The 26,650-nt window shown below is 31.1% G+C and overlaps 1 protein-coding gene across 9 annotated transcripts; it reads right to left on the reverse strand.

Annotated features, from left to right (window-relative positions):
- Window positions 1-1,010: 1,010 nt before the first annotated feature.
- On the reverse strand, window positions 1,011-26,460 carry LOC106625392 (prominin-like protein). Of its 9 annotated transcripts, none has more exons than XR_004976759.2 (17): window positions 26,326-26,460; window positions 14,740-15,502; window positions 13,651-13,795; window positions 13,378-13,506; window positions 12,947-13,134; window positions 12,716-12,880; window positions 12,494-12,618; window positions 11,227-11,392; window positions 10,974-11,143; window positions 10,772-10,881; window positions 10,600-10,704; window positions 9,665-10,523; window positions 9,470-9,591; window positions 8,823-8,873; window positions 7,997-8,137; window positions 7,546-7,662; window positions 1,011-5,393 (listed from the first exon to the last, which is right to left on the reverse strand). XR_004976759.2 is itself a non-coding variant. In XM_036364360.2 (17 exons), exons 3-17 carry the CDS (start codon window positions 15,089-15,091, stop codon window positions 5,282-5,284), a joined length of 2,940 nt encoding a protein of 979 aa, XP_036220253.2. In that variant the 5' UTR covers window positions 15,092-15,502; window positions 25,432-25,651; window positions 26,326-26,460; the 3' UTR covers window positions 1,011-5,281. The 9 variants fall into 9 exon arrangements, 7 of the variants coding, with proteins under 7 accessions (XP_036220253.2, XP_036220250.2, XP_036220252.2 ...); XM_036364360.2 differs by lacking the exon at window positions 7,546-7,662 and adding an exon at window positions 25,432-25,651; XR_011396894.1 differs by lacking the exon at window positions 8,823-8,873.
- Window positions 26,461-26,650: the final 190 nt, after the last annotated feature.

The following is a 26,650-nucleotide window of genomic DNA, read 5'->3' on the forward strand; positions in this document are numbered from 1 at the left end:
ATACAAATGCTGGTTCAAAAATTTAATAGCTAAAAAAAATATTTTTTTTTTTTATTATATTTAGAAATTAATGATGTGTGTCAGATATATAGTGTTTTAAAAAGTGGAAAGAGACTTCTTCCAATAAACATAAAAAATGTATTTAATTTCTTAAAATCGATGAAATAATAGTAAATTTATACTAATTCAGTCATTAACCCTGCTGTATCATTTTTTTTTTTTTAATTGTAGTTTAACTTTTTTTATATTTATACATATTTTAAGAATACACAGTTAAATTTTTGAAGAAAACAATTTTATATTTTTCGAATTACATGCGATCTTTTTTTTTATAACTTATCGAAACTAGGAAAAATCGATTTTTTTAATTTCATACTAGGTGTGCCCCTTAATAATACCCACAGCTTTCGATTTGAGAAAGCTTAAGGTGGAAAATAGTTTCTATAAGCTATAACTTCCTTCTTCTAGCGAGCAGTTCTATATAGACAATCTCCTACAGACATTCACTTCAATAACAGGTGAGCTTCACCACCAGTACATCAGGGTTGGATTTGTGATGATTTCAAGGAGCTTAGTCGGCATATTCGAATTTCCATCCATCGTCTGTAACTTTTGTTTAAACTACTAACTATCACACACTATCGAAGATCGGTTGCCGAACCTAAGCTTACCAATATCATGTGAAATAAAACAAAACGCATATTTTTTTTGTAGTTTGAAACTTTATTTGTAATTGTTGTGATTTCGTTCCACTTTTACAGTTCCATGCACTTGAACGAATCGATCGATTTAACGATATTTCGATTTTCTGCTTACAATCTCGTTTACTTTGTTGATTATATTGTATAGTATGTATTACATTGTATGGGTGTATGCGTGTGTGTGTGTGTATGTATTTGATTTTCTATTTTGCATTTTGCTTCTGGCATTGCATTTCGCAGAATTTGTTTAACTTTTTCTTCTCCTCCCTCCTGGCGTGTTTAACCACATTTATGTAAGTTACTACTATATTTTTGTTTTTTTTTTTTGCATTGCAAATTCTATTTGTTGCAACAATTATGAGACATTTGCATAATTTACTTTCTGTCTTTATGTCACCAGCCGTTCACCACACATTTACGTTTACATTTTTCTTTTATCTAAAAGTGCATAGTTTATGTTTTCGAATGATTTGCATTAGAGTTTTTGAGTGATTTCAAGTAGCTAAGTTTGTATTTAATGGAGTATGAGTTTGTAATGACAAAACTTTTATACTAGATTTGCTTTCGTATTTGTAATTCATTTAATTTCAACTTCTTTGTGAACACACACTTATAAATACGAGGAGGTGTCACAAGTAAAATGTGTAATATACGAGAAAGCAAAATGAAGGGGAGAAAATATTATTATTTTTCTTTATATTTAAAGTTATATTGTATATAATAATTATACATATTTTTATATTTTCTTATAGCACGCTATAAAATATTTCGTCTACATTAATTTGTTATAAAAAAAGACAAGTTTAAATCAAATCCAGTCACTTGAAATCGGTACGTTTGCAGACAGACAAAGTTTACTTAAGTTTAAGTGAAAATTAAATGCGCACAACAAGTAACGGTATACTCGTCATATTTCCTATAATAATCTCAATAAAGTTGTATATATTTTATAGCAAGTATAATAAACTTTTTGCATGTCTTTTCATTTAATTATGACAATAGAACATTCATAAGTATAAATTTCATGTGAGCATACCAATTTTTGTGTGTCATTGACTTGAAAAACAAAGTAAATATTGACACCGTGAACATTTTTATTTTTTTTAAATTGTTTCTTCAAATTTATTTATTTATTAACCTTTTATTTATTTTTTATTTATTTAGCTTAACATACATAGCGTATAGTTTGTAAATATATACCGCAAGTGTGTTTAATATTACATAATTATATTGATAATATATAACAGTTGCGTTATTTAAAATGCATTTTTCGCATGGGTTCGTGTTAATTATATTTTTTTTTACAACTTTTCTTGGACAAAATCTATTTTTTAGTTATTATTCAAGTTTTTTAATATTTTTTAGTTTAATTTTAAATGGCAGTTTAAAACCTTCCAACATGCTCCTTAAATGCTTACTGTATATTACTGCTTTCAACTAACTTGTTACGGTACTTTTGGTTACTCTTTAATGCTTTTTGTTGCAAGATTTTATTTGATTTTTTTATAATCTTCATTAATTTTTTCTTCATAATTTTTTATAACCTTGAATTACATATGTTGCAATCATTTGTGTTTTCAACTTTATTATATTGTGTTAAATGGCTGAAAAATAAACGCGGCAGTCATTTGAAAAAGCACCCGAATTTTTGTATTTACTACTTGAGCAATTTTATGCATACTATAAAACAAAAAGTGAAAATTATATACATACACATTTAAAATACAAATTACATATTCGTAATTATTTAGAATACTCAAGCCAAACGCTATATTTTAACACACGAAAACAACCTTTAAAGTTTCTTCTGATATATATATATATATGTATATGTAAAAACATATTTTTGAAGCATTTTCGAACAAAAACTAGCTGAATTGAAACAGCTTTTTACAATAAAACTTTTGACTGCAGCTCACTGTTATTATTTTTTTTTCTAAAAATTTTGAAAATTTTTTTATAAAAGCCTAAAATGATAACCAACACTTCTGTAATGTTTGCAATTTATAAGAATTTCTAAGAAATTTTGAAAAATACACGTAAAATTTTTTGAAATCTTCAACTCAATGATTCGTAGAATTTGTAAAAGAATTTATATTAAACAGTTTCATGGTTTGTATTGTCTGGTGTGTATTTGAAATATGCTAAAATATTGAATACGAGTACATTTCTTTTTAATTCTCATCTACTTTTTATATGGAATGGTTAAAAAAAATTCAAATTTTATTTGAAATGCACTAGGTGAAATTTTAGTAGAAATTAGGCAACTGTTCTAAAATATTTTAAAATCTTCAAAGTTTGAATTATGCACATTGCTTGTGAACAAATTTTTTTATGCACCTAGATATAAACATATAAGCTAGCTTTCCATTCTACTACGCATTTTCTAATATTTCCGTCTAATTTTCTGTTGCTTTCTTCTTATTTTTTTTTTACTTTCCGTTTATTGTTTATTCTTATAAATATCACCCTTAATATTTACGACTGTTTTTTAACTTTTTTTATCATTAATTTCTATTAATTGTTATTAAATATTTGTTAATGAAAAAACTTCAACTTCCTGCACATTTTTTCCTTCCTTCCCCCCATATATAATAATATGCCTGCAGTTGTAATATCTAAATGCACATATGAGTAGCAGCAACTTAGACTATGTTCCCACGAGGACACTTTTGTTGGACAAACCGATTTTTTGTGGACGATAGCAATAGCTCTAGGTTTCAAACGAATTTTTACATTATGTCCGGAAATTTGTAAGTAAATATGTAAGTAAATATCCATAATATGATAGAAATGGCTTAGAAGAGGGTGAATAAGGATACAAATTAATTAAACAAAAATTTTTTTTTGCACCGCGTACATGAAACGTACAAGAATTTTAAAATGTAATATGAAAGAAAATGCAAAAAATTGCGCGACACAAGTTGTCTGACTCGTGTCGCTTGTGTGAACGCAATGAGCGATACCAAACGAGAATTTGCCAATAATGAGCGACAAAACAGTCCTCGTGTGAATGCAGCCTTAGAAGTGTCTTTTATATTTCCTGCAGTTTCGAGTTTTAGCTGTTATTGTTATTATATCATATTTCAGTATGCATTCCATTGCCTTAACTGACTTTTAAATGCAACTTTTTTCTTCAAAATACTACAATTACTTGCTACGGTTGCCAAAAAATTGCTTTTCTGTTTATCGACTGCAGCAAACTCCGCCTAACTATGCGTTTGCTGGCTTCATACTTAACAAACTACAACTTTTGTGACATTTATTATAGCAAAAAAGCAACGCTGCGCATTAAAGTTGCTAAAGAAATAAAGAAAACCTCATTTTCAAACTTAATGTAAAATGATGTGCTCGCAGCCTCGTCTACAGCGATTTCGTTTATTTTGTAAATATAAAAAACATTTGGTTGTAATAATAAAAAAATTCGTTCATTTCATTATAAATGGTTCATTTCACAATTCAAATTGATATTTTTTTTTTGCTTTGCTTGTACATTTATGTATACATAAATATAACATATATATGGTATTTAAAATCTAACAAACATTTGCAATTATTAATTGAATGATGTACACATACAGTTTATATAAATGTTTATAATAAAATTTATGAATTCAATATTGTTTTATTAATTATTATTATTTGCATTATATTACTAGAATTCAAATACACAAATCGTGGCATGTTTAAAAATAATGTTGTGTATGTTTATGTGAGTACCTAGGTAAATATATATATATGCAGCTAATGAGACAAGAACTCATCAACTCATTAAAAGTGTTTACAAAACCTAACAAATACAGTCTCATTTCACATATACAATACATACACATATATATATCTTTTTGAATAACACTTCAATATAAAACTAACTAAAATACTTGAGATTATCGAAACGATTTTCGAGTATCTACTACATATATGTATGTGTGTCGGGGCGCTGGAATGAAAATGCATAATGGCTGTGTTTTTATTTTCGTTTTTTCTCTCCTATGTTTTCTTTTTTGCTTTAATTATATCATCATTATATTTCTTTGCTTTATATTTATATATTGTAGCTAACATATAACGTTTCCACACGCTTTTCGGTTTTTGAAACCAACAGTATTTTTATGTGCAATCCAGAAATTGTTTTCACTTGCTTTTATTTGGTTTTTAATGATTTTTATTATTCGCTAAAATATGCGTGTCGTTTTTGATTGTTTGTTTATATTTTTGAGAGTAGAAAAACTGTTGTAATGTAGGCAAGTGTGCCGCGGCTGCCGTAATCAATTTGAATTTCACAAGTTTTCCAAAGTAGCCAAATCAAAAACAAATGAGTTTTGGAAAACACGCTATTAATAACTTTTGGACGCACGCAATGTGCACCTTATGCCACATAATTTTGTTTTGTTATTGTTGTTAGGAGTCTCTCGCCACCTCTGCAACAACACAGGCTGTTCACAAGTATTCATTTTGTCTCTCCTCACTGCGTTTGTGGTTATTGCATTTGTTGCTTACATTTATATTGTTGTTGTTGGTGCTGCTTGCTTTGCTTCTTTGTTGGCGACATTTTAAAAATGTATTTCAATCTGTATTACTTAGTCTTGCTCCGTGGCACCCGGATAGTAATATGGCGGTGGGCGTTCGTACTCGGAGGCAGGTGGTGCCATTGGTGGATTCTGGTATCTCGGTGGGCCGCCATCCCAATGCCTGCAAAAGATGGACGCAAAAGAAAAAATATTTGAGTGCTAATTTTATTCGAAATTTAAACAGCCCACACATAGATGTATGTTTATATGTATACAGATTTATTTGGAGCAAGAAAATGAAACACAAACTTATGAGTTGCAGCGTGTCTGCGGCAATATATAAGCGGCTGTGGCTAGGAATGTTTGAAATGTTAAATATTAGTCATCGTGTGGGTGTCTTTTTTTGTTTTGCCACACATATATGCCAGAAGCATAACTGGCAGACAAGTAGTAAAATGTTAATACAAAAAGTGTTTAGCCGACAGTTTACGAATACATTAAGGCTTACGCTAGGCAATTTTATATGGCAGAATGAAAAATGTTTTTTCTAATTTTGAAACTAATGGCTAGTGTTAGTTTAAGAGCATATTTGAAATCAAATATTTGCTTATTTTTTATACAAAAGCAAGTATATTTTGATGATAGTGATGGTGATGATGATATCGTGGACTCGCGAAGAAGAGTATTTATTAGGTTTGTGCAGGAAATTAAGGCTGACAAAAAACATAGACTATTCTACCATTCTTTTTTATTATTTATAAATATATAGCACTTATTTGGAGAGATGAGTACAAACATTATATTGACACACGTAATAAAAATTAAATATACCATCGTATAAATTTGGTTCGGACTAACAAAGGAAAACAATTAAACTTTCACGTATTTCAATACAAATCTTAACTATCGCCTTCAAAATAAGCTTCTGAGCCAACCAATTTTCCTTGCACTTCTTATAAGCCTTGGCAAATTTAGGTTTATTCAGTTTCGATTCATTGTTGGAGCACCATTCGCTAGATTGTTCGACAGTTTCGACGTCATATATAAGTCTTGCTTGCAAAAGATTCAGATCTTTTGATACAAGTCACGCTTCATACCCAAAACATTAACCAAAAGGTGTTGAGTCGATCAGATATTTAAATCTTCTGCTATCTCTCTGATGCCAACACGATGACTTTCAAACACTGTTTCTTTAACATTTTCGATGTAAATGATTCCGTAGCCGTGATTCCATTTTTCGCGTCGTAAACAAACAGCTGCCAAACACACACTAATTGACATATAAAGATCAAATTTCACACGACATAAAAAAAGAAAACATTTAGGTAGTACCCATCAAGGGAAAAAATTTTATAGATTCAGTTAGCGCGTGCAAATGGACAAGTCCGGATCAAATTTGATCAGCTAGTATTTAACCGACATAAAAAGTGCTGAACCACAAATTTCTTTCACAAAATTTCCATTGTTGAAATTTATTTTCTCATTAATAGCTTAAAAATTAATCCAATTCGACAAATAAAATATCTTGTTAAACTAACTGCAGAGTTAAACTGGTAGATTTCAAGGAAATACTATTCAAACTAACCGTTACACTTAAGTTCGAAAATTTATCAAAAAATGTATGTTATCATGACTGAAATTCCTGCTAGACATTTCGAAATCGCTACAGATCTATATTTAACTAAGGAAGCTTATCCTTACGCTATATACAAAATTTCTAAAACATAAAAGATTTTTCTAACTTAATTTAGAACACAATTTAAGAAAAAAATTAGATTATACTTTTTTGGACACGTCCAGGCGGTATGAAACCTTTTTTAAATCAAAAAATTATAAGTTTAGGTTTAAATTTACATTTTTCTTTTAAATTGACTCCACGCGACACCCCACTTATTTTTAACGATTATAAACAATTTAATTCGAAAATCATATTTTAATAAAATATGTTTTCTGACACGTCAGTTTTCATCTCAATTTGTTTCGGCATAACGATTGTGCAAATGTGCAAGAATGAAGAAAATCATAAAAAAAAACTATATGTACTTATATAACAGTTATTGAAGTGACTTGCTGAATTTAATGAAGTGGTTTTCTGATCATAAATACCATCATTTAAAAAGAAATGTACATTTTGATCTAAAATTAATGATTAGCAATAAGTGTACGTATGTTTGTATGTAGAAAGCCCACGTAAGCATTAGTAATAGCAGAAATAGAAAGCAAAGCAAAATTTGTTAGAAACTAAGCTAGGCATATTCAATTCAGTCTTTCGCACAACGAGTACGAAACGAATAAAACACTCAAAGAAAAAAATTAAATATTAACCAACGCACCACTATAACATCATCATCGTAAATCATCACCAACGTCAGTGTTATAGAACCTAATAGAAACCATCGCCCATCAATGATCTTGGTCTCGTATCAACAGAGCCAACAATACACTTAGCTCTAAGGAAATTAAGATAAAAAATAAAAATTTTTAAATACCAAAAAAATTACGAAGTACTAAGCAGCTAACATATTAAATTAATAAATATTATATGTAAATGCCGTACATTCGCATACCATACATAGAAAAAAAATTACAGTAATGCATAGCAAATTAGCACTAAGTCAGCTGTTTAGTTTGACAGCAGCCATTTTGAAATTTTTTGTTTAACTACATTTGTAAATATTAGCTGATATAAGCGCACATCAATATTATTTGCATAAATTTATGCATTCAGCAAGTATGAATATAAAGGAGTAAGCGGAAAGAAATGTGTGTATGTTTAACACTTACTTGGGTGCCATGTCGCTGTAACGCGTGTCACGCACACCGACAGTTGGTGGCACACCGTGCGCCGTAGAAGCGACAGGATCCTCGTAGTATTCACGACCGCGTCTACGGTCTTTATTCTTTCGGCGCTTGTTCTTTGGCCCACTATAAAAAGTTAAAATGAAAGTGTATAGTTTTTTTTTGCGTAAACAAACGGAAAAAATATGTGTGTTTAAAATGATAAAAAAAAACAAAAACTTTTTAGGCTTAAAGAAACAAAATAAAATTATATAAGTTTTAGTTAAAAAATTCTTTGTTATTCAAGTTAATAAAATATTTATTAATAGTAACTTTTAATGATGAGTACGATGGAAACAAATTATAGAAATGCGATTTTCATGGTTTTAATATGCGTAATAGATTAAATCAAGAAAAAATATTAAATTCGGTTGCACCGAAGCAGAAAGATTTTTTAAGAATAACATAACCTAATAATTACATTTTTATTTAGTTAAAGATTTTAATAAAATATTAAAATTTGTACTACCGTAGATGCCCATTGTTCTCCCCCTAACTCAAAACAAAACTGAAAAATGTATTATATTATAAAAAATTATAGCATTCAAAAACAAAATGAAGCTCGAATTTTTAAAACGCAAAAATGAAATTGAAAGTTCTAACAGTAAATGAGTTATAAAACTTAAATTTATGTACAAAAAATACAAAAAAATTATATGCAAAAGAAAACTAGACGAACAAAGAACTAAATCACGGCATACACAGAAACATAAAATATATAAATGTAATTAATATGCATAAAAACTGTTGATATATATAATGATTCACTTACTTTGCCAATGGAATATGATCACGTTCACTATATGCGTCATACAAATACTCCCTGAAAATTGGTAGTTGCAAAATTTTTATCAAATGTAAGACACAAACATTATGAAAAGCAGTGGGCATGCAAGAGGACAAATACAATGTGGATTAATATCAGTAAAATGGGATAATAATAAAGAGCATTTAGTTTTGTGGTATTTTTTATTTTAGAAAAAATGTAAATATATTATTTTTAATATTTAAAGCATAAAAAAGCTAAGGTTTATGCTACAGAACCAAATAACGAATAGTAAAAAAAGTATATTCGTTTGTTTATTTTTTGTTTGTTTCTTGTTATTATTTTCTTATAACAAATATATAAAAAAAAAAATTAGTTGGTGAGTTTTTCTCTAAATTTTTCTAAAATTTTTTTTATAAACTAGGTAAAAAAGTTAAAAAGGTTTTATAAAGCCTACAAATAATAAAATTATTTTTGTTAATATATTAAAAATTTAAGGCATATTGTCTTATAAAAAAATAATATAACAAAAAGTTAGTAAGAAAGGCTTAGCTTATTATTTTGAAGTGCATATAAAACTAACGGCATTATTATATATAATACATATAAATATTCGCTACATATTAGGATTTTGTGTAAGCTTTGGCACTTACGCTTCCACTAGTGGACCGGGATATGGGTCAGACTTCTGATATAAACTAGCCAACTTGACTGCAACCAACAGCGTTGGCAAAAAGAGTACAACACATAGCACGGCACCAGACCAAAATCCATTCTACAAAAGAAAATTTACAAGCCGTTATTGGCATTTTATTTTAACATATGTATGTCAAACTGCGTGCGCTTACCAATGGATCTACAATTGCACTACACAACCCCACCACACCAGAGTCATAGATATTCGCTAGCGGTGCACACAAGCCAATTTTCTTCTCCACGGCCACCACAACCATTTTCAAGTAGTTCTCAATTTCGCTGGCAAAATAGTGCGTCAAATTGACTGCGGTGTTCTTAACGAATTGCCGCCCATCCACGCGGAAGAATAACTGCGCACGCTCAATCTCACTGACCAGCAACGGTATGGACTCGTGGAATGGACGATCCTTATAGCGCAAACTTTGATCCAAGTCATTGGCTAACCGTATAAGTTCTACCGATTGATTTTTTATTGGTATTACCCAGTTTTGTTCATATGTCTCCAAATGTAATGCCTGATTGCGCAGACTAACCTGTACGTCTTTCATATCTTCACTTTTGTCAATTTTCTTTGCCGTCTGTCGCAATTCTTGAGCAATTTCTGTTAACGAATGCTTGGTGATGGTGTCGTTCAGATTGTCTATATATTGGGCGGAGTCGAAATTCTTCAATGCCGAATCGGCCAGATTGAGTATGCGTTGTTTATCCTCGGCACTTAAAATCTCGATATCGCTGTCGTCAAATGATATGCCATCTACCAGATCATCCAGTGTCTGATTGATTTTATATTGTGCTGGATAATCGTTAATTTCATGAATGTCAAAGCGGTTATGTATATGCAGCACTTCGTAGATTGTTTGATTGCGTTGGCAGGCGGTGATCACGTGTGAAATACGCAGTGGTGGTAAACCACCCGAGGTCGGCTTGCCTTTGTTTTGCGGTGGATTAAGCACATTATTTAAGTCAATCGAGTTGTCGAATTGTGCGAATATCTCATCATTTTGAGGGTCCCTAAAATGAAAATGAAAAAAAAACAAAAATTGTTAACAATCAAATTTTTTTTGTGCTAATGAAAAGCTTGACTAACTTTAATGGAAGACATACGCCGCGATAGGCGATTAGACCGATCAAAAAGTGCACCAGTGTTACCAAAGCAATCAATGAAATAGACAGGAAAATCAGCGCTACAGCCCTGTGTAGATAAAATGTCATAAGTTAGCACAAAATATATATTCAAATAGGTGCACTGTGCCACTTACATCATAAGGAAGCGTGAACCTGAGCCTTTATTGCAGCAGTCATCACCATAACCGTCCGGCCGTTTGCCACAAATGCCGCACAACAAAGCAGCGACCACGCAAAGCAAAATCTGTCAAAAATTAAAAATTTATAAGCGTGATTAAATTTGTTTTAATATCAATAATAAACACAAAAAATTATCGAATCGCCATTGTGACTCACCAGTAACAATATTGAGCACACAGCGATGCCAAAGTAAAAACGATATGGTCCATATTCCTCTAAATAGTCATCGGCAACGCCGGTGTACTTTTTAGTATTGTCTTTAATAACTTGTGAAAGTTTGTTAAGCTTCATTTTGATTTCGTTTGAGGCGCGTTGGAAAGCATGACCTACGTAAGAATAGGTGTTAATTAGCAAACAAGGCTTGAGTAATGCTGGAGGGTGTCTTTAGTTGTTGCAAAATTGCACATACCTGCTTTATTTATGGAATCAATGATTTTGGGTGTATATTTTGCAATTGTTGTATTGAGATGTGCACGCATTTGATTGAGTATATCACGTCCACGCTTGCCAGCCGAGGCTATGTCCTTACTTATCAAGCTATCCAAATTGTCGATGATATCTGTTACATCCGGAAGCTGAGAAAAAAATAATTTATTAATTATTTGTATTTAAATTAATGTTCAAATGTACATATCAATGTGCTTTTATATTTATAATTCTTATAATTATGAATTTAGATTGCTTTTGAAATTGTTTACCTTTGGAAAGTATCGGTCTACCATCTGATAGCATTGGAATAGATATATTTAAATGTTAAAATTAAATAGCAAAACATTTTTTCGAGCAAAAAACATTCAAAGATATCATCATATGAGATTAATAATACTTCCACGTTGGCCATAAACTCGAGCTTACATAGTTTTTGAACATTTTCATGTTAAAAGATAAAAACAACATCCACCAACCAGGAGTTTACCATAATACAACAAATTTATTTTTAGTTCAGTTTTAATTCCAATTTTGGTGAAAAAGCAAACCTCACAAAACCTTCAACTCGCATTTTCGGCACAACTTGAACGTTCTACGAATTATTTTTTTTTTATGATTTAAGTTCTAAAAATGTAGAAAAAAAATTATTTTTGTGTTAAAAAAAAAGCAATAATTAACGAAAACTCAAGTCAAATTATTTATATCTTCATATGAATCTTCTTAACATTTTTAAAATAAATATCATTCTGTGCGTTAAGACCAAAAGAAAAATTATAAATATTTTGTTTTTTACTTAAAATTAGTCTGATTAAACTGGCAGTGTAAAAATAATAAACAATTTATATTTTATTATTAAAATGATTTTTGACTTATGTACATAACTTTATGAAATATAAAAATCTGCACTTTTATATTTTTTATTGCTAAATATTTTTATTAATAACGAAATAAAAAATATTAAATAATAATAATGTTAAAAGTTACTAGTTTAAAATATAACTAAAAAATATTTAAGACCTTATACATAACTAAAAAAATAAAAATTGGTTTTTAAAATTTTTTATTTTGTCCATTCTTTTAATTTTTTTTTAAGTTAGATTATTAACTCACTTTATTATGATTATGATACTGATTTATTTTTAAAAAATTTTTATTTTTTACTACTTATTTTTTAATTTTTCTTATTATTAAATTTTACCTACTTTTAATTAATGCTTCATATAATAAATATAAATTATATCACATACCTGATCGTAGTGTATGCCGTTAGCATCAAGCTTTCCGATCTCATACTTGTTGAGCACATCCTGACATGCTTTGTTGTTGCATTTTGTCAGCATAACTAATAAATCACGTTTTACGCCACGCAAGCCTTATAAATAAAAAAATAAAAACCGAATATTTTGTAATTTTTTTAATGATATAAAAATATTTATTCCAAAAAGCAACTTAGTACGAGCACAACATACCATTGCTCAACTGTGAAGCGTAAACGCGCAAATCGTTGGTGATGCTCTTCATCTTCTGTAATTTTAATCTAAGCTCTGGCAGTTTTTCAAGAAAGTCTGTTAGATAGATAAGCGAAACAGCCATAGATTTCTGCTCCAACTCTTTGATGATGAAACTCGATGTTTCTGTATACAATTTTTTTAAAATTTATATAAAATGATGAACTTATTCATAAGCAAGACAAAAATTACCGCGCATAATATTGTCCAACTGAATTGACAATTGTTTGTAGTTTTTGATGAGCACGTGATCGACCTGTTCCGATGTGGTTTCCAGAAATGTGCGCGTATCAACGCTGGCATTACGTACGCGATCTGTGCTCTTCTCAATACCCTGTTGCATATAACTGTTTGTTGCGAATGTGACTATAACACCGAAACTAAAGACAGGCGAAAAAAAAGAATACAATACGCAAAAAGTTAGCGAAAATAAATACGGCGGGCAGGTTAATAGGAAATGTAAGCCACTCAACACAATACTTTTCTTCCGCTCAGGTATTATATTTACATGCTTTGTAATAAATATGTAGGAATGTTTGCTTGCTTAGCATGTTTACTTGTACATAAATATTGATTGTGTGGCGTTTAGAAATGTGTGCTGCAATTAAATACAAGCTACTTACAGCAAACCTGTTGCCAATACTATAAGCAAGAATCCCAAGAACACACGGCGACAGGTGTCATGTTTCTTGTCAAACGGCTCCGAGCGTCCACCACAAGCACCAGCGCAGCGACAACAGCAAAAGCATAAACTATTTGAGGGGGAAAGCGTATAAAAATAAAACATTTTACTTAGTAAGAACGCTTTGCATTTTTAATTTTTTTTTTTTTTTTCATTTATAGTTTAACTAGAATTTTTAAGATAGCAAATATGTGTACGTGTTTTGCTTTCTTACCCAACAACTGGCATTGTAACAATTAGCAGGCCAACGAGCAAGACAATTAGCCATATAAGCCAATAATGTTTGAATAAATCAATCCATTCATTGCGTTCAACTTTCGGTCCGAATTCTATGTCGTTTTCCTTGACTACGAGGTAACCTGTAAGAAATAAATTTAATTGTTAGATTAATATTAAGACAACAAATTATATGAAAATGTATATTTTTATTATCTCGCAACAAGTTTCACCTAGTAATATAGTTTCGTTTTCCTAAGAGTTACCATATAGGTATAACACCTAAAGCTAATCAAAACAGTTATAAAGTGATGTATATCAAAATAATCAGATTAAGGAAACGAGTTTAATTTGCGATGGTTATCTATCCGTCCGTCCGTAGCGATGCGTTTCATAATTTGTGTTGAAATAGAGATACCTAGATAAAACTTTGCTCTTTGGCGCTTTGAGAAAAAAAGATTTATAGTATAATTAGATAATTGGCAAAAATGCAGTGTACAATAACAACGTAATGAACAGAGCGATCTCGTTCATATTTGGTACAGGGTGTATTTGAAAAATCCCATATAAAGTTTTGAAGCCCATACTAATACGATTTCTCAAATTGAACCATGAGTGTGACACCGCCAACTTTGAGGTGAAATATCACAAACATAAAAGAGTGAAAACGGCCAGTATTACTTGTTTACTCCTATATCGTATGTGAGTATTTTACATCTTGAGATAGAATTTCGTATTCCCTCTTAATGGTTATATTTACTTGCAAGTCGAAAGTAAATGTATGTACTTTAATAATCGGTGATTCATTGTGAAAAATTGTGGATTCAGTGGATCCCGTATTCGATCTCCAGGAGGATCACCGAAAAAAGGTGAGAAAGATTGTTCAGCTTAAAATTGTATATATAATTGTATATAATATATTAATACAGATAATGATCAAGGGACTGGCCAAATTTTAATTATTGACCAAATGGTGGCTTTTCAAAATATTTCATGAGTATCTACTACTCGATTCTACACGAACTTTGCCCTTCCTCATTTGTTTCTAATTATAAATGACAATTAATTGAAATAAGCATTCGCTTACCTTCTGGCAGTGGATGTTCACCGGTAAAGAACCAAATAATTTTATGTGTGATTTCGTAAAGTGGCTGCATGCCACGCGCATTATATGCGGTCGAGCTGACGTACGTGACATTTTCGTTCCATTCCGCGTAGTTTGTCGGCTTGAGATTCAGCTCGTTGCCCAAATCGAAGGCTTGCGTCTGGCTGGCCCAAGTACTCAAGGCCAAGAGCACAAAAAGCGCACTCCAGCCTGAGATATGGCAACGTGTATGGTCGCTTGTATGGCGTTGCACTGTGCGATTGCCGGCTTCCATTGGCAATTTCACAGCTTTTGCATTTGTAGTTTTATGTGTTTTCAGTGTTTTTTGGTGCATTTTGTGATCTTCGAATGTTTGCAATTTTAGCGGGAGAAAGTGTAAAGCAATCACTTTATTTGCTATTTGCTATTTGTATTTAAAACATGAATCCTTTGGTATTTTGCTTCGATTGGTTGTTGTTATTGTTGTTTTTGATTTTGATTTTTCACATCAATGAGCAAACACAAATTTTCAATATGAATTGTTCCAACGCTCTTAATGTGCTACATTTGTATATTGTTGTTGTTGTAGGTATTCCGTGCAACTAATTCGCAAGTGCATGTGTGATCCAATGACTGTCTGGCTGACTGTTTGACTATACGTATGACTCTTTGATAGCTTATGTTGCTGTAGATTTGGCACACACGAACTATGGATGCGCTCGGTATTTGCCGTTACGCTTCAGCAATTAACTACAAAATGCAAGTGCTGCAAAGAAATGAAGACAAAATCAGTTATTAATTCAATTCATTCGTTTGAAACAACCAATAAAATAATCAACTTATTACGTTTGTAAGCACGTGTGTGTGTGCTTGTAGATAGCACCGGCACTTATGAACGTACAAAGTATTTTTAGAGGTGATGTACACCAGTCTCAAGTGTCTCTTTGAATTTCAACGTGACACAATTCAAGTAAAAAAAAACCACGAAGACACACACATACATGCATATATAAATGATTTGTTGTTGTGTAACTGCATTAGTAACTCTTAAGCGGCATTTATATGTAATAAGTTTAAGAGGAATTTTTCAATTTAAATTTCTTTAAAAGAAACTGATAACAAATACAATGGGAAAAACCAACAAATAAGAAAGTTCGAAATTCGGGCGAAACCAAATATTGATAAGCAGTTATTATTCACGATTTTACGCCATTATTCCAAATACAACTAATATTGTCCCTCACAACTGCTGCCTTTTGTCCTTTTTTACCCTTACATAATTCGAATTTGGGATATGCTTCTCAATTTTTAGTAGGCCTAACAGCTCAAACAGTCACCGACATTCCTCCCTTCCGTACTTATCGCCCGTATCAAACCAAATTTGTTAAAAGTTATGCCCGTAGTTGTTCTCTTTTGTTTTCATTTCACCAATTTGCCATTGTCCTATTTGTATACAAGATTTTTCACACATTTACTTTTTTAGTTATGATAATGTAAAAGCTCAAAGCTAAAATCCAACTTATAAAAATAGTTTACCTATTTATAAAAAAGTGTTTTCGACTGTGGTTTTGAGTAATTTTAAGAATATTTCAAATATATTCAAGTTTATTTTTAAATTACTACAAAATATAGAGACTGGCAATCCTGCGTTGCAAGAGATTGCTCTCTCACTCTCAGCTCACTTGTTTCTACGGGAAAAATCCAATTTTCGCGGATATCCTACCGTACGGTCTGTTGAAGCGGACGGTAGAAGTGGTGGTTACAAATCATTTACATTGCGCTCTCATAAGATAGGTCGTATCAGCTGATTCGGGATACGGTTTTGCGTCGGTGATCGTTTGAACTATAAGCTCCAGCGCATTTTCGAATTATACTGACACTTGCTGATTTATGCTAACGTATTAACGAATGCTGTATTCTTCTCTGTTAAGCATATCTTCAGTTATATTGACCTAATTCACACTTCTCACAAGTACTTATTTTGATGCTCGTCGAACTTCTCGAAATAGTGCAATTGTGCTCTTCTTCTCTGTTTCAATACTCTCAATAAAACATTACCCATACTCAGCAATTCGAAAAAACCCTAGGTTGTAATGACACATACTCTCGAATGTGTAAAATAACAGTTAGGCTAAAAGTTTCGTATTATAGGAGCTTTTAGAATTAAATTATGTATTGTAGTTAGACATAACTTTCAATAGGCACTTGTGACCATTGGTTCGTGATATAAATATAGCATTTTGGGTAAAGCAAAGACTGGAAAAAAATAATTAGTGTGTTCATAAAACGCTTAGTAGCTTGAAGAATGTTAGACGGGCTTGACGCCAGGCGAAGAAACAACACATACATGATTATTTAAATTCAATACAAGCATTATAAGAAATTGCTTCCGTATGCAATAAATTCGTTGGATCTGGTACCCGGCGACCTTTTCTTATTCTTAAACCTAAATAGAATGGTCGCTGGAAAGAAATTCTGTGACAAAGAAGCGTTAACGAGCACACCTAGTGCGACAGTCTAAAACGGCGATTTTTTGGAATTAAAAAAACTACTGTATCGATTGTCAAAATTTTAAGTTTATAAGTATTTATACAGTTTTTGAGAATATATATTAAAAATGTTAAGAAAAAAACATCAATATTTTGGGAGTTACACGCGATCTCCAATGGTGCTAAGCAAAGGTCAACCACTGCTGCAGTGATTGCGGCCTTCTCCGTCTATGAAATCTAAAAAAGACTACAACGACTAAAAGATATTGTCCATAATTTTATACTTGGTGTACACCCATGATTCAGTTATATAACATGAGTTTGTGTCGATAGCCCAAAAACAACAATTTGTCAAAAGTGTTTTAACTCGTAGTGTCAAAATCAGCCGTTATGTTTTGTGTTATTTTGCTTTTATGTTTCAAATTTTTCAAAGATTTCAACTATGATTCAATTATATATTTCAACCAATGAAAATGCGTTTTTTTAGTGATAACTGACTACGAATAAATTGTAAATCACAAAAAATCATCAAAATGTGAACAGAAAATTCATGAGAAAGACAAAAAACATTTTTTCTTGAGATAATGCATTAAATTTTTTTTTCGTAAGAGGAAGCACGCTGCGTAGTAATACAAGTTAGAGTATCGTTACATTCGGAGTACGTTTCTTGATGGCACTTCTCAATTTTTTATGAATAAAGATTCTTATAGGACAAAAGTTTATCACTATGCATACAGATATACAAACATACAAAATTACTGATAATAAAAATTGTCTCATATTTTCATGTGAAGCAATAAAGTTACACACGCACACATAAAGCTTTGTCAGCAACAGTTTATATGCAAGACTTTTATTGTCTTGTTTACTTGGCAAACAACAACAAACCGGGTGATTTCCTGAGAGACCGGCGTATGATATGCGTAATAAAGGTAAAAAATTCAAGCGGCTGTAAATATTTGCGCACACATTTTTAACTGTAAGTGAGTTTGATGAAAAGCGATTCGTAAACACGTGTTTAAAAGCATAATTATGCCGTCAGAATGTGTAATAATGCAAATAAGGCGCTTACACCTATTCTACTACACACACAAATATATGTAAATATTTGGGCAAGCCTCACTGTCCGCTTGACTTTGGCGGCCAATTAAATTATGCATTGTCTGTTTGTATGTGGTTAAAAGTCACAGCTTTAATTGAGTAACAGACGCATCTTAACACAAATATGTACATATGTACAATGGATGTAAATATATTCAGTAAAAATATGTAAATTCACACAAATAACTGTAGATAGGTATGTATGTATGTGTGTGTGTGAATAGTTAATGTCATTCACATTGAGGAATAACTACTTTAAAATTGTCACCAATAAAATTACTCCCTATTGTTGAACCTCACGAATCACTTAACAAACGGCAGAGCATACACATACAGACTTCCACAGAACTACCAGCTAGACATTTATATATATACATATCTAGAAACAACAATTCAAATAGTCATCAACGGGAAAAAAGATCATTAGCAGTGTAACCACGCTCTTTCATTTATCTTTGTGTTTGCAGAAATTGTGGTTCATACATACATATGTACGTGTATTAAGGGGGCTTCAAAAAGGGTATTACCTAACTTAATTTTGGTGCGGAATTAATATAGGCTAATTAAGGAGCACACCTCCTTAAAATTAAAAAATAATTTTTTTTTATCATATTTCGTTTGGTTATATCTTTAGAAATAACATACTACTTGAAATGATGAAATGATCTTAATACTCATCGTGGTTTGCCCAAAGTTATAACTAGCAAAGACTCATAGATATTAGTTCTGATTTGAAAGCAAAGTCAAATGGTCCCAATTATAGAGCACGGAAGAGCCATGATAAAAACAAAAAATATTGCTGGAAATAGTCTAAAATTGCATACCATAACAAAGTTGGTAATTAACAAGATAGTACCAGGATTTAAAGGCAATTGTTCAGCGACATCTTCTTTGGAAGGTTGCGCATTTTTTATGAGCCACCTTGATAGCTTACAACTTTTTATAAGCTTAAGATATGCAGCTTAAGCTTAAGATATGTAAGTAGAACCATATCAAATATATTTTATATTGACATGCAAAGTAAAATTTAATGTAAGCTACGCCTAAACGATATTATAGATCTTATGAGACCTTATTTAACATAGCTTAAAATATTTCACATAGCATTAATATTCAATACTTATATTTTTTTTCAGTTTTGATTTCATATTTCATATTGTTTTCAATATTTTCATTTCTTATGATTTCAGAAAGATATTTAATGTCTTTGTCAAAATGGATCATTGTTTAAGGTAAGTCAAACCAGTGAAGAATCAGGTCAACCTAATGTACTTCGGCTTACCCACATGTTTGGATATAAATGCTCATAAATATTGTAGATTTGCAGCTTCACAAGCACACAGCACGCAACATTTGTGGCACTGCATATGAGTCGTATTATTATTAATTTATTATTTGCTTCCTAAAAAGCGACAAAAACATAAATACATAGAAACATGTGTTCGAACTTGCTCTCTCGTATAATACCAAACACAAGATTGTACCCATATATACATATATACATACATATGTACATATATACTCGAAGGGAAAGAGAAAGACTTACGTTAATGGTTTTAGCTCAGCAAATTGATGAAATAAACACGCAACTAATTGAAAATTTCACATTTGCAACGAGATTGCACACATAAGCATTCCCATAAAGGGTGTGGTGCGAACATTTATTATTCATTTTTTAGTTTTAATGATTTTTTTTTAACAAGACGGAATTTGCGTAAAGCCGAAAGAATTGGTAAACACTTCTTTGAAATGATTTCAATGCCGTCATTGTTCGCAGAAAAACCATTGGAGCAGGAAACATTTTATCAGCAAAACATTTCAAAAGCTTACACATACTAAAATGATTCAGTTTCAGTTTTGAACTTAAGTATCTGTAAGAAAGTTGTTATCGCCAATTAAAGTAGAAAACAAATTTATTTAGTAAACGTTTGAGTCAATTACAAATTAAAAAAAATATATTAAAACAAAGACTTTTTTAATTAAAAATTAGTGTTGACTTATTAATTATATACCAAGAAATTATATCAGATATTTTATTCTATTATCTATGCACACATAAATACGTTTCTTTATATTTATACAAACCATACTTGTCTATTGATAAGCAAATAACCGAATGAAGCACTTTCTATAATTAAACAAACAAATTGTTCATCTTGGCTATTGACAGTTTAAATGTCGCATAAAATAATGGCATTTTACTATAGCAACAATAGCGGTGTTCTCAGAATGTTTAAAGTCAACAATTTAATATATTATTGTTTAAGCAATTATTACAAAAAACAATAAAAAGATATTGATATTTAGTATAATTAACAGTTATAAAAAACTATTGCGTATAAATAAATTATCATATATAGCGTTTAATAGTTTGCCAATAGGGATGCTGTGATTTTGACAGCTCTTGGCGGCCATGGTGTTCAGCAAGGTTTGCCATTTCATCATGTCAGGTTTTACTTTGGTACAAAGCTTGGAAATTGTCGAAGATTATTACGCAAGTTCACATTCTCCGGTGGCTACTGTAATCGAAAAATCATCTTTTTAAATGAAGCCCATTTCTGGCTCAATGACTTCGCCAACAAACAAAATTCAGTTTGGTGAAGGAAACGCCTTTACCTTCAACTCCGACCATTATAACATGATTTTGACTTTTATTTCCCGGTCTTTGATGAAATCGACTCCGACAATCCAACAAGACGGTCCAACGCCTCATATTTCACGTCTAAACATGGACAAATTGCGTGTAAAGTTTGGTGACTAGTAAATTTCCACAAATGGTCCAGTCAAATGGCCGCCAAGGTAATGCGATTTAATGCCTCTTCAAATCCTAAATAGCATTAAATTGACAGCATAACAAAAAAAGCAAAAAACCAGAACTCATTTTGACCAAATTTGAGTGTTTTATTTCATTTTAGCATCACGTCATTCTTGTTGGTAGACATTCTACAAAATAGCCTTTAAGATAACAATTGTTGTCAATGCAATCAAAATAAGCCAAAAATCATCATGCAAGAAATTGCAAAATAGATGCGTGTTTTTGCTCTTTAACTAACACACCTACGCTTGAGAGCTGAATTTGAGAAAGACTCGCTTCTTCAAGGTGAAATTCCCTAAGCTAAATACGCTCTTGCTCGTATAAAGATCGTGACTCATGCTTAAAGGCACAAACAGTCACCGACGCAAAACCGTGTCCCGAATAAGCTGATACGACCTATCTTATGAGAGCGCAATGTAAATGATCTGTCACCACGGCTTCAACAGACTGTACGGTAGGATATCCCCGAAAATTGGATTTTTCCCGTAGAAACAAGTGAGCTGAGAGTGAGAGAGCAATCTCTTGCAACCTGTCTCTATAGTTTGTAGTAATTTAAAAATAAACTTGAATATATTTGAAATATTCTTAAAATAACGCAAAATCACAGTCGAAAACACTTTTTTATAAATAGGTAGACTATTTTTAATAGTTAGATTTTAGTTTTAAGCTTTTGTATTATGAAAAATCATAACTAAAAAACTAAATGTGTGAAAAATCGTGTATACAAATAGGACAATGGCAACGTTGGTGAAATGAAAACAAAAGAGAACAACCGATTTCTGCGTTGCAACTACGGGCACAACTTTTGACAAATTTGGTTTGATACGGGCGGTAAGTACGGAAGGGAGGAATGTCGGTGACTGTTTGGGCACTTAGGCATCAGCTATTTAAATTTAACTATTATTTATTATTATATTAAAAATGATATAAAATATTTGTTGACAGCGTAAAATCTACTAATATAGTTAAGACTTGTCCTCAAAAAACCGAACACATTATCCGGCATGAAACGAGTCTTTCCTTCATGCTAATCAACTCGCAAAACCTACTGTAATAACATCTCTGTCAATAATCCACTTTCACCAAAAACAGAGTTTTTTCTTGACCTGGCATTCGCTGATGAAACCTATTTCTATATTTCGCAATTAAACTATACAAATTTTAATATATCTAAAGTGTTAGCTTACTAGAAAAAAAACGTTAACTTCAGCCGCACCGAAGCTTTATCCTTCATAAATGCTTTTCTTATTGCACTTAATATATATGGTCTTGTATATCTAAATCTTAAAAAATATATACTATAGTGGCTCGATCTGAACATGCTCGGAGATTGTGGCGTTCCTTTCGACAATAATCCATGCCAAATTTCGTGAAGATTGCCTTGTCCAGTAAAAAAGTTTTCCATACAAGGACCGATCAGTTTGTATGTCAGCTATATGCTATAGTGGTTCGAACTGAAGAATATATTTGGAGATTGTAGCAATTTCTTGGACAATAATCAATGCCAAATTTCGTGAAGATACATAAGTATATATGTATATAGTTTATAGGGTTTCCGATGTTTCATCCTGGGAAACTGACCAGGGTATAAAACAGAACTTTGGAGTAGTGAAGAGCAACAACCTACTTAGTTTAGAAACCTTTTCATATATATGCATATGTTTGTTTGGATGTATATTAATAGCAGTACCCATTTAAGTAAGGCTATACCGTTAGTTGAAAAATTATTGGCACACATATGTAACATTCATTCTTTTATATGTATGTTCGTCTTCACAAACAAAGAAACGAGAATGGATACAACAACGCATAGATATGAAGAACGATTTAAAAGATAACTGTGTTGAAAGTTGTTTTTGTTGATAACTTGTAACGACAATAGATGGCGAAATCAGACGCAAGAAGACAAGGTTACTCGCCAGAAGTCAAACCAAGCATCACGATTGTATTGTGAACTCAACTTGTGCTAAAATTGAAGAAAATGGCAAAAAGCAAAATACAATGACAAAATGGAGAATAGAATAATAGCAATGAAAGCAGAATGTTCATCAAGAATAATGTATATAAATAAATAGTACATGTGTTGACTTATGTGTGCACAATAAATGGCAGACTGGCGAGTTTTAAAAGATCCAAGACCAAATAAATGCAATGTGTTATTATAATTCATATAAAGCTGCATACATACGTGCACATTTATTTATTTTTACATAAATATGTATGTATGGAAATGTGTAAAGATTAAAACGCAAGTCGCGCTGCAGAAAACAACAACAAAAACGTATGCATACATACACACTTTCAAAAAAACAACATAACTTCGTTCATATGTATGTAGATGCATAAATTTAGGTTTGTGTGTGTCTATTAAATCCAGTCTTAAAGAAAAATCATGCACACAGAGAAACCAGTCGACTTGAAAATGATAGTTAATTAAGGCAACACATGTACCACAGATGAATCATACCAATGAAAACCAATAAAAATGTTTCAAGAATTAGACGTCATCGCGGTACTAAGCTAACAACACGAATACGAGTATGTAAATTTATGTTAAAAACATAGCTCAAACATACAAATGTATGTATGTAGGTAAAATAGTTACTCATATAAAATTTGGTGGGTTTTTAAATTACTATAAAAAATAATTTTGATAATGAATGCTACTAGTAAAATTACTTGAAACACTGTGCTGCATATTATTATATATATATATATATCTTCATGAATTAACAATAAATAAAAAAAAATCAATTTTTTATTGCTTACACCTTCCGGAATATATGTACAGCAAAGGTATATACTACACATATGTAATTTACAGTAATTATACCATTAACTGGGTATATAAAGCGACGAAGTGACGAGCCGAGTCGATTTAGCCATATCCATCTGCTCTTTTGAGCACTCAGCTTTTGAGACATCGATCTGAAATTTTGCACACGACCTTTATTCAACAAGAAGCTGCTCACTTGTCGAAACCGCCGATATCGGACCACTATAACCACATACAAACTGATTGATCAAAATGGAGTGCTTGTATAGGGGATTTCTTATTTGACAAATTATCATCACAAAATTTGGCATTAATTGCAAATTTACTACTACATACTCCGAAAAAAAATTTAAGATCGTACTTTTATAGAATATAGATGCCATACAAATTGATCCAATGGATTAATGTACAAGGCAACCCTACAATCTGCGAACAAAATGTTCAGATCGGACTACTATAGCATATACATATGTAGATATGTATGTAGTTGCCATACAAGCTGAACGATAAAGATCAAGATTTTGTATGAAAACTCCTTTATTTGTGAAGGGTGTTTTAGCTTTGGTGCAACTGAAATTAACGATTTATCTTGTTTTGCCGTCAATTTAACTTTCAACTTTAAATTTATCAGAAATATTTTTCAGAAAATCTGTGTTGCACTAATACCACAAACTTTATTTATCGCTTGCCGAAGAAATTATTTTTCAGATATTTATTTTTAAAAATTATAGCATAATTTGTATCAACCTAAATTAATTCTATATCAATTTGATAATAAATAGACGCACTAATATTCTTCTTAAGATTAGATAATCTATAGCTTTCAAAAAGACGACCTTTCTGACACTATTTAGAATTAGGTCAGTACATATATATTTATGTATGTATATATGTATGTACATACATAAAAGTGGTTTTAACATATACATATATGTATGTTGTTGAGACTAAATTTACTTTAGATTACCAGAAATGTGTGAAATTTTGTATAAATAGATCCAAAGTGCTCAAAATACTTTACTTATTATCATAGTAGCACTGTTATAAAAACTACAAATTACAAATAAAGTCAATATTTTAAATAAAATTTATTATTTCAGCCAAGTTTAAAATTGTTTATGTATTAAATAATTACAATATTTGCCACTACACTACATTCAGAATCAAAAGTAGTACCAATTTTGTAATAACTCAAAGCATTATTAAAAAAAATAAATAAATTTGCGTTAAAAAAAAATACACACAAAAATATCTAAAAAAAAAAAAAAAAAAAGTTTACAGATAATTTCTTAATATTTTTTAAATACATTATAAATCACTTGATCCGTGATATGCAATTATATAAATATAAATATTTCTTATTTTGGGTTCTTATCAAAACTCTTCGAATCAGAAACCAAACAAGTGATTGTATTGTGTATACAGTAGTAAAAATTTGTAAACATTAGGTTTATTTCTAGACAGTGGAGATATCAACTATGGATAAAGCGCTGCTTGTATACACATACACACACCTTTGCATGCGTACGTATTTCCGCTTATTCCGAGGATATGGCATAGAGCTGTTCCACTCTCACACAATTAAATTGATGCGAGTCTTGGCGAGAACAAAGTGGCGAAGATACGAGCGACTCACTATGCCAATGGTACGAGACTGTGGTTTTATATCATATCTTTAATTTATTTAGGAAAACACCAAGAGCTTAAGTGTAGGTTGCACAGATGTATAATTTCCTAATCAAGAATAGAAAATCACTTTAGTTTTGTAGTTTTATAGAAATTAGTCAGAAACCATTTCTTGTATTTTTGTTATCATAATACTTATTTGAAAAACCAAAATATTAGAACCTGTCCACATGTAGACACCCAGCTATGAATGAAGTAACGAATCGTAAAACAAGAAGAACAAAAGATAGAGCCAAGAAGCGATTAAAAATATCATAAACCCCACACAGATGTGTGTGCCTACCTACTTGTGTTTTAAAGATGGATTTTTTCTTGAATTATCTTTTATCTTCAAATACACATTTGTAGTCTTAGCTGGGGGTCAACAAAATTTCAAGTACGTTCGGCAACTTAACTTAACACAATTAATTTTACATACATATATTCACATTACTCAATTCTGCGAATTAAACAGCATTCTAGCACGTATTTGTTTTACATTTAATCATATTTTATTTGTTTAAAACTTGTGCGTTTTTCGTGCAACATTAATTCACTTCATTGCTTTGATTGTTTACTAAACCACCAAATAGGGGAAAAATCAATTTGCATATGTATTGTTAGCATCGACAAAGCAAACAATAACGAAAAACACTATTTTAAACAGGCTAAACCATTTTCTTCAACATTTTGATCACAGAGATTCAATTCACATATATTTCATTTGAATATTTATGATTAACCTTTTGTCTTAAACCATTCTTTTTATTTCCAATATATAGTAGTTTACACAAGAAACTTTCACATCCGCGCCGCGGAATACACCCACATTACTCTCCCTAAATTGGAAAAACGTCTTCCCCAACCGAAGCAAGAACTTCCACTGAAAACGAAAATGTTCACTTTCCACAAATTGCCCATTTCCCATTCTTATTTCGAAATTCATTATCCACAGAGAGTTGCCAGTTTTTGTTTTGCGTCGAAACTATTCAAACAACACTGTACTTAAGTTATAAAAATTACATATATTTAGTAAAGTTACGCACACCCATAAAAATAATATTTGCA

This window comes from Bactrocera oleae, chromosome 6 (genome assembly GCF_042242935.1).
Source record: "Bactrocera oleae isolate idBacOlea1 chromosome 6, idBacOlea1, whole genome shotgun sequence".
Taxonomy (NCBI): domain Eukaryota; kingdom Metazoa; phylum Arthropoda; class Insecta; order Diptera; family Tephritidae; genus Bactrocera; species Bactrocera oleae.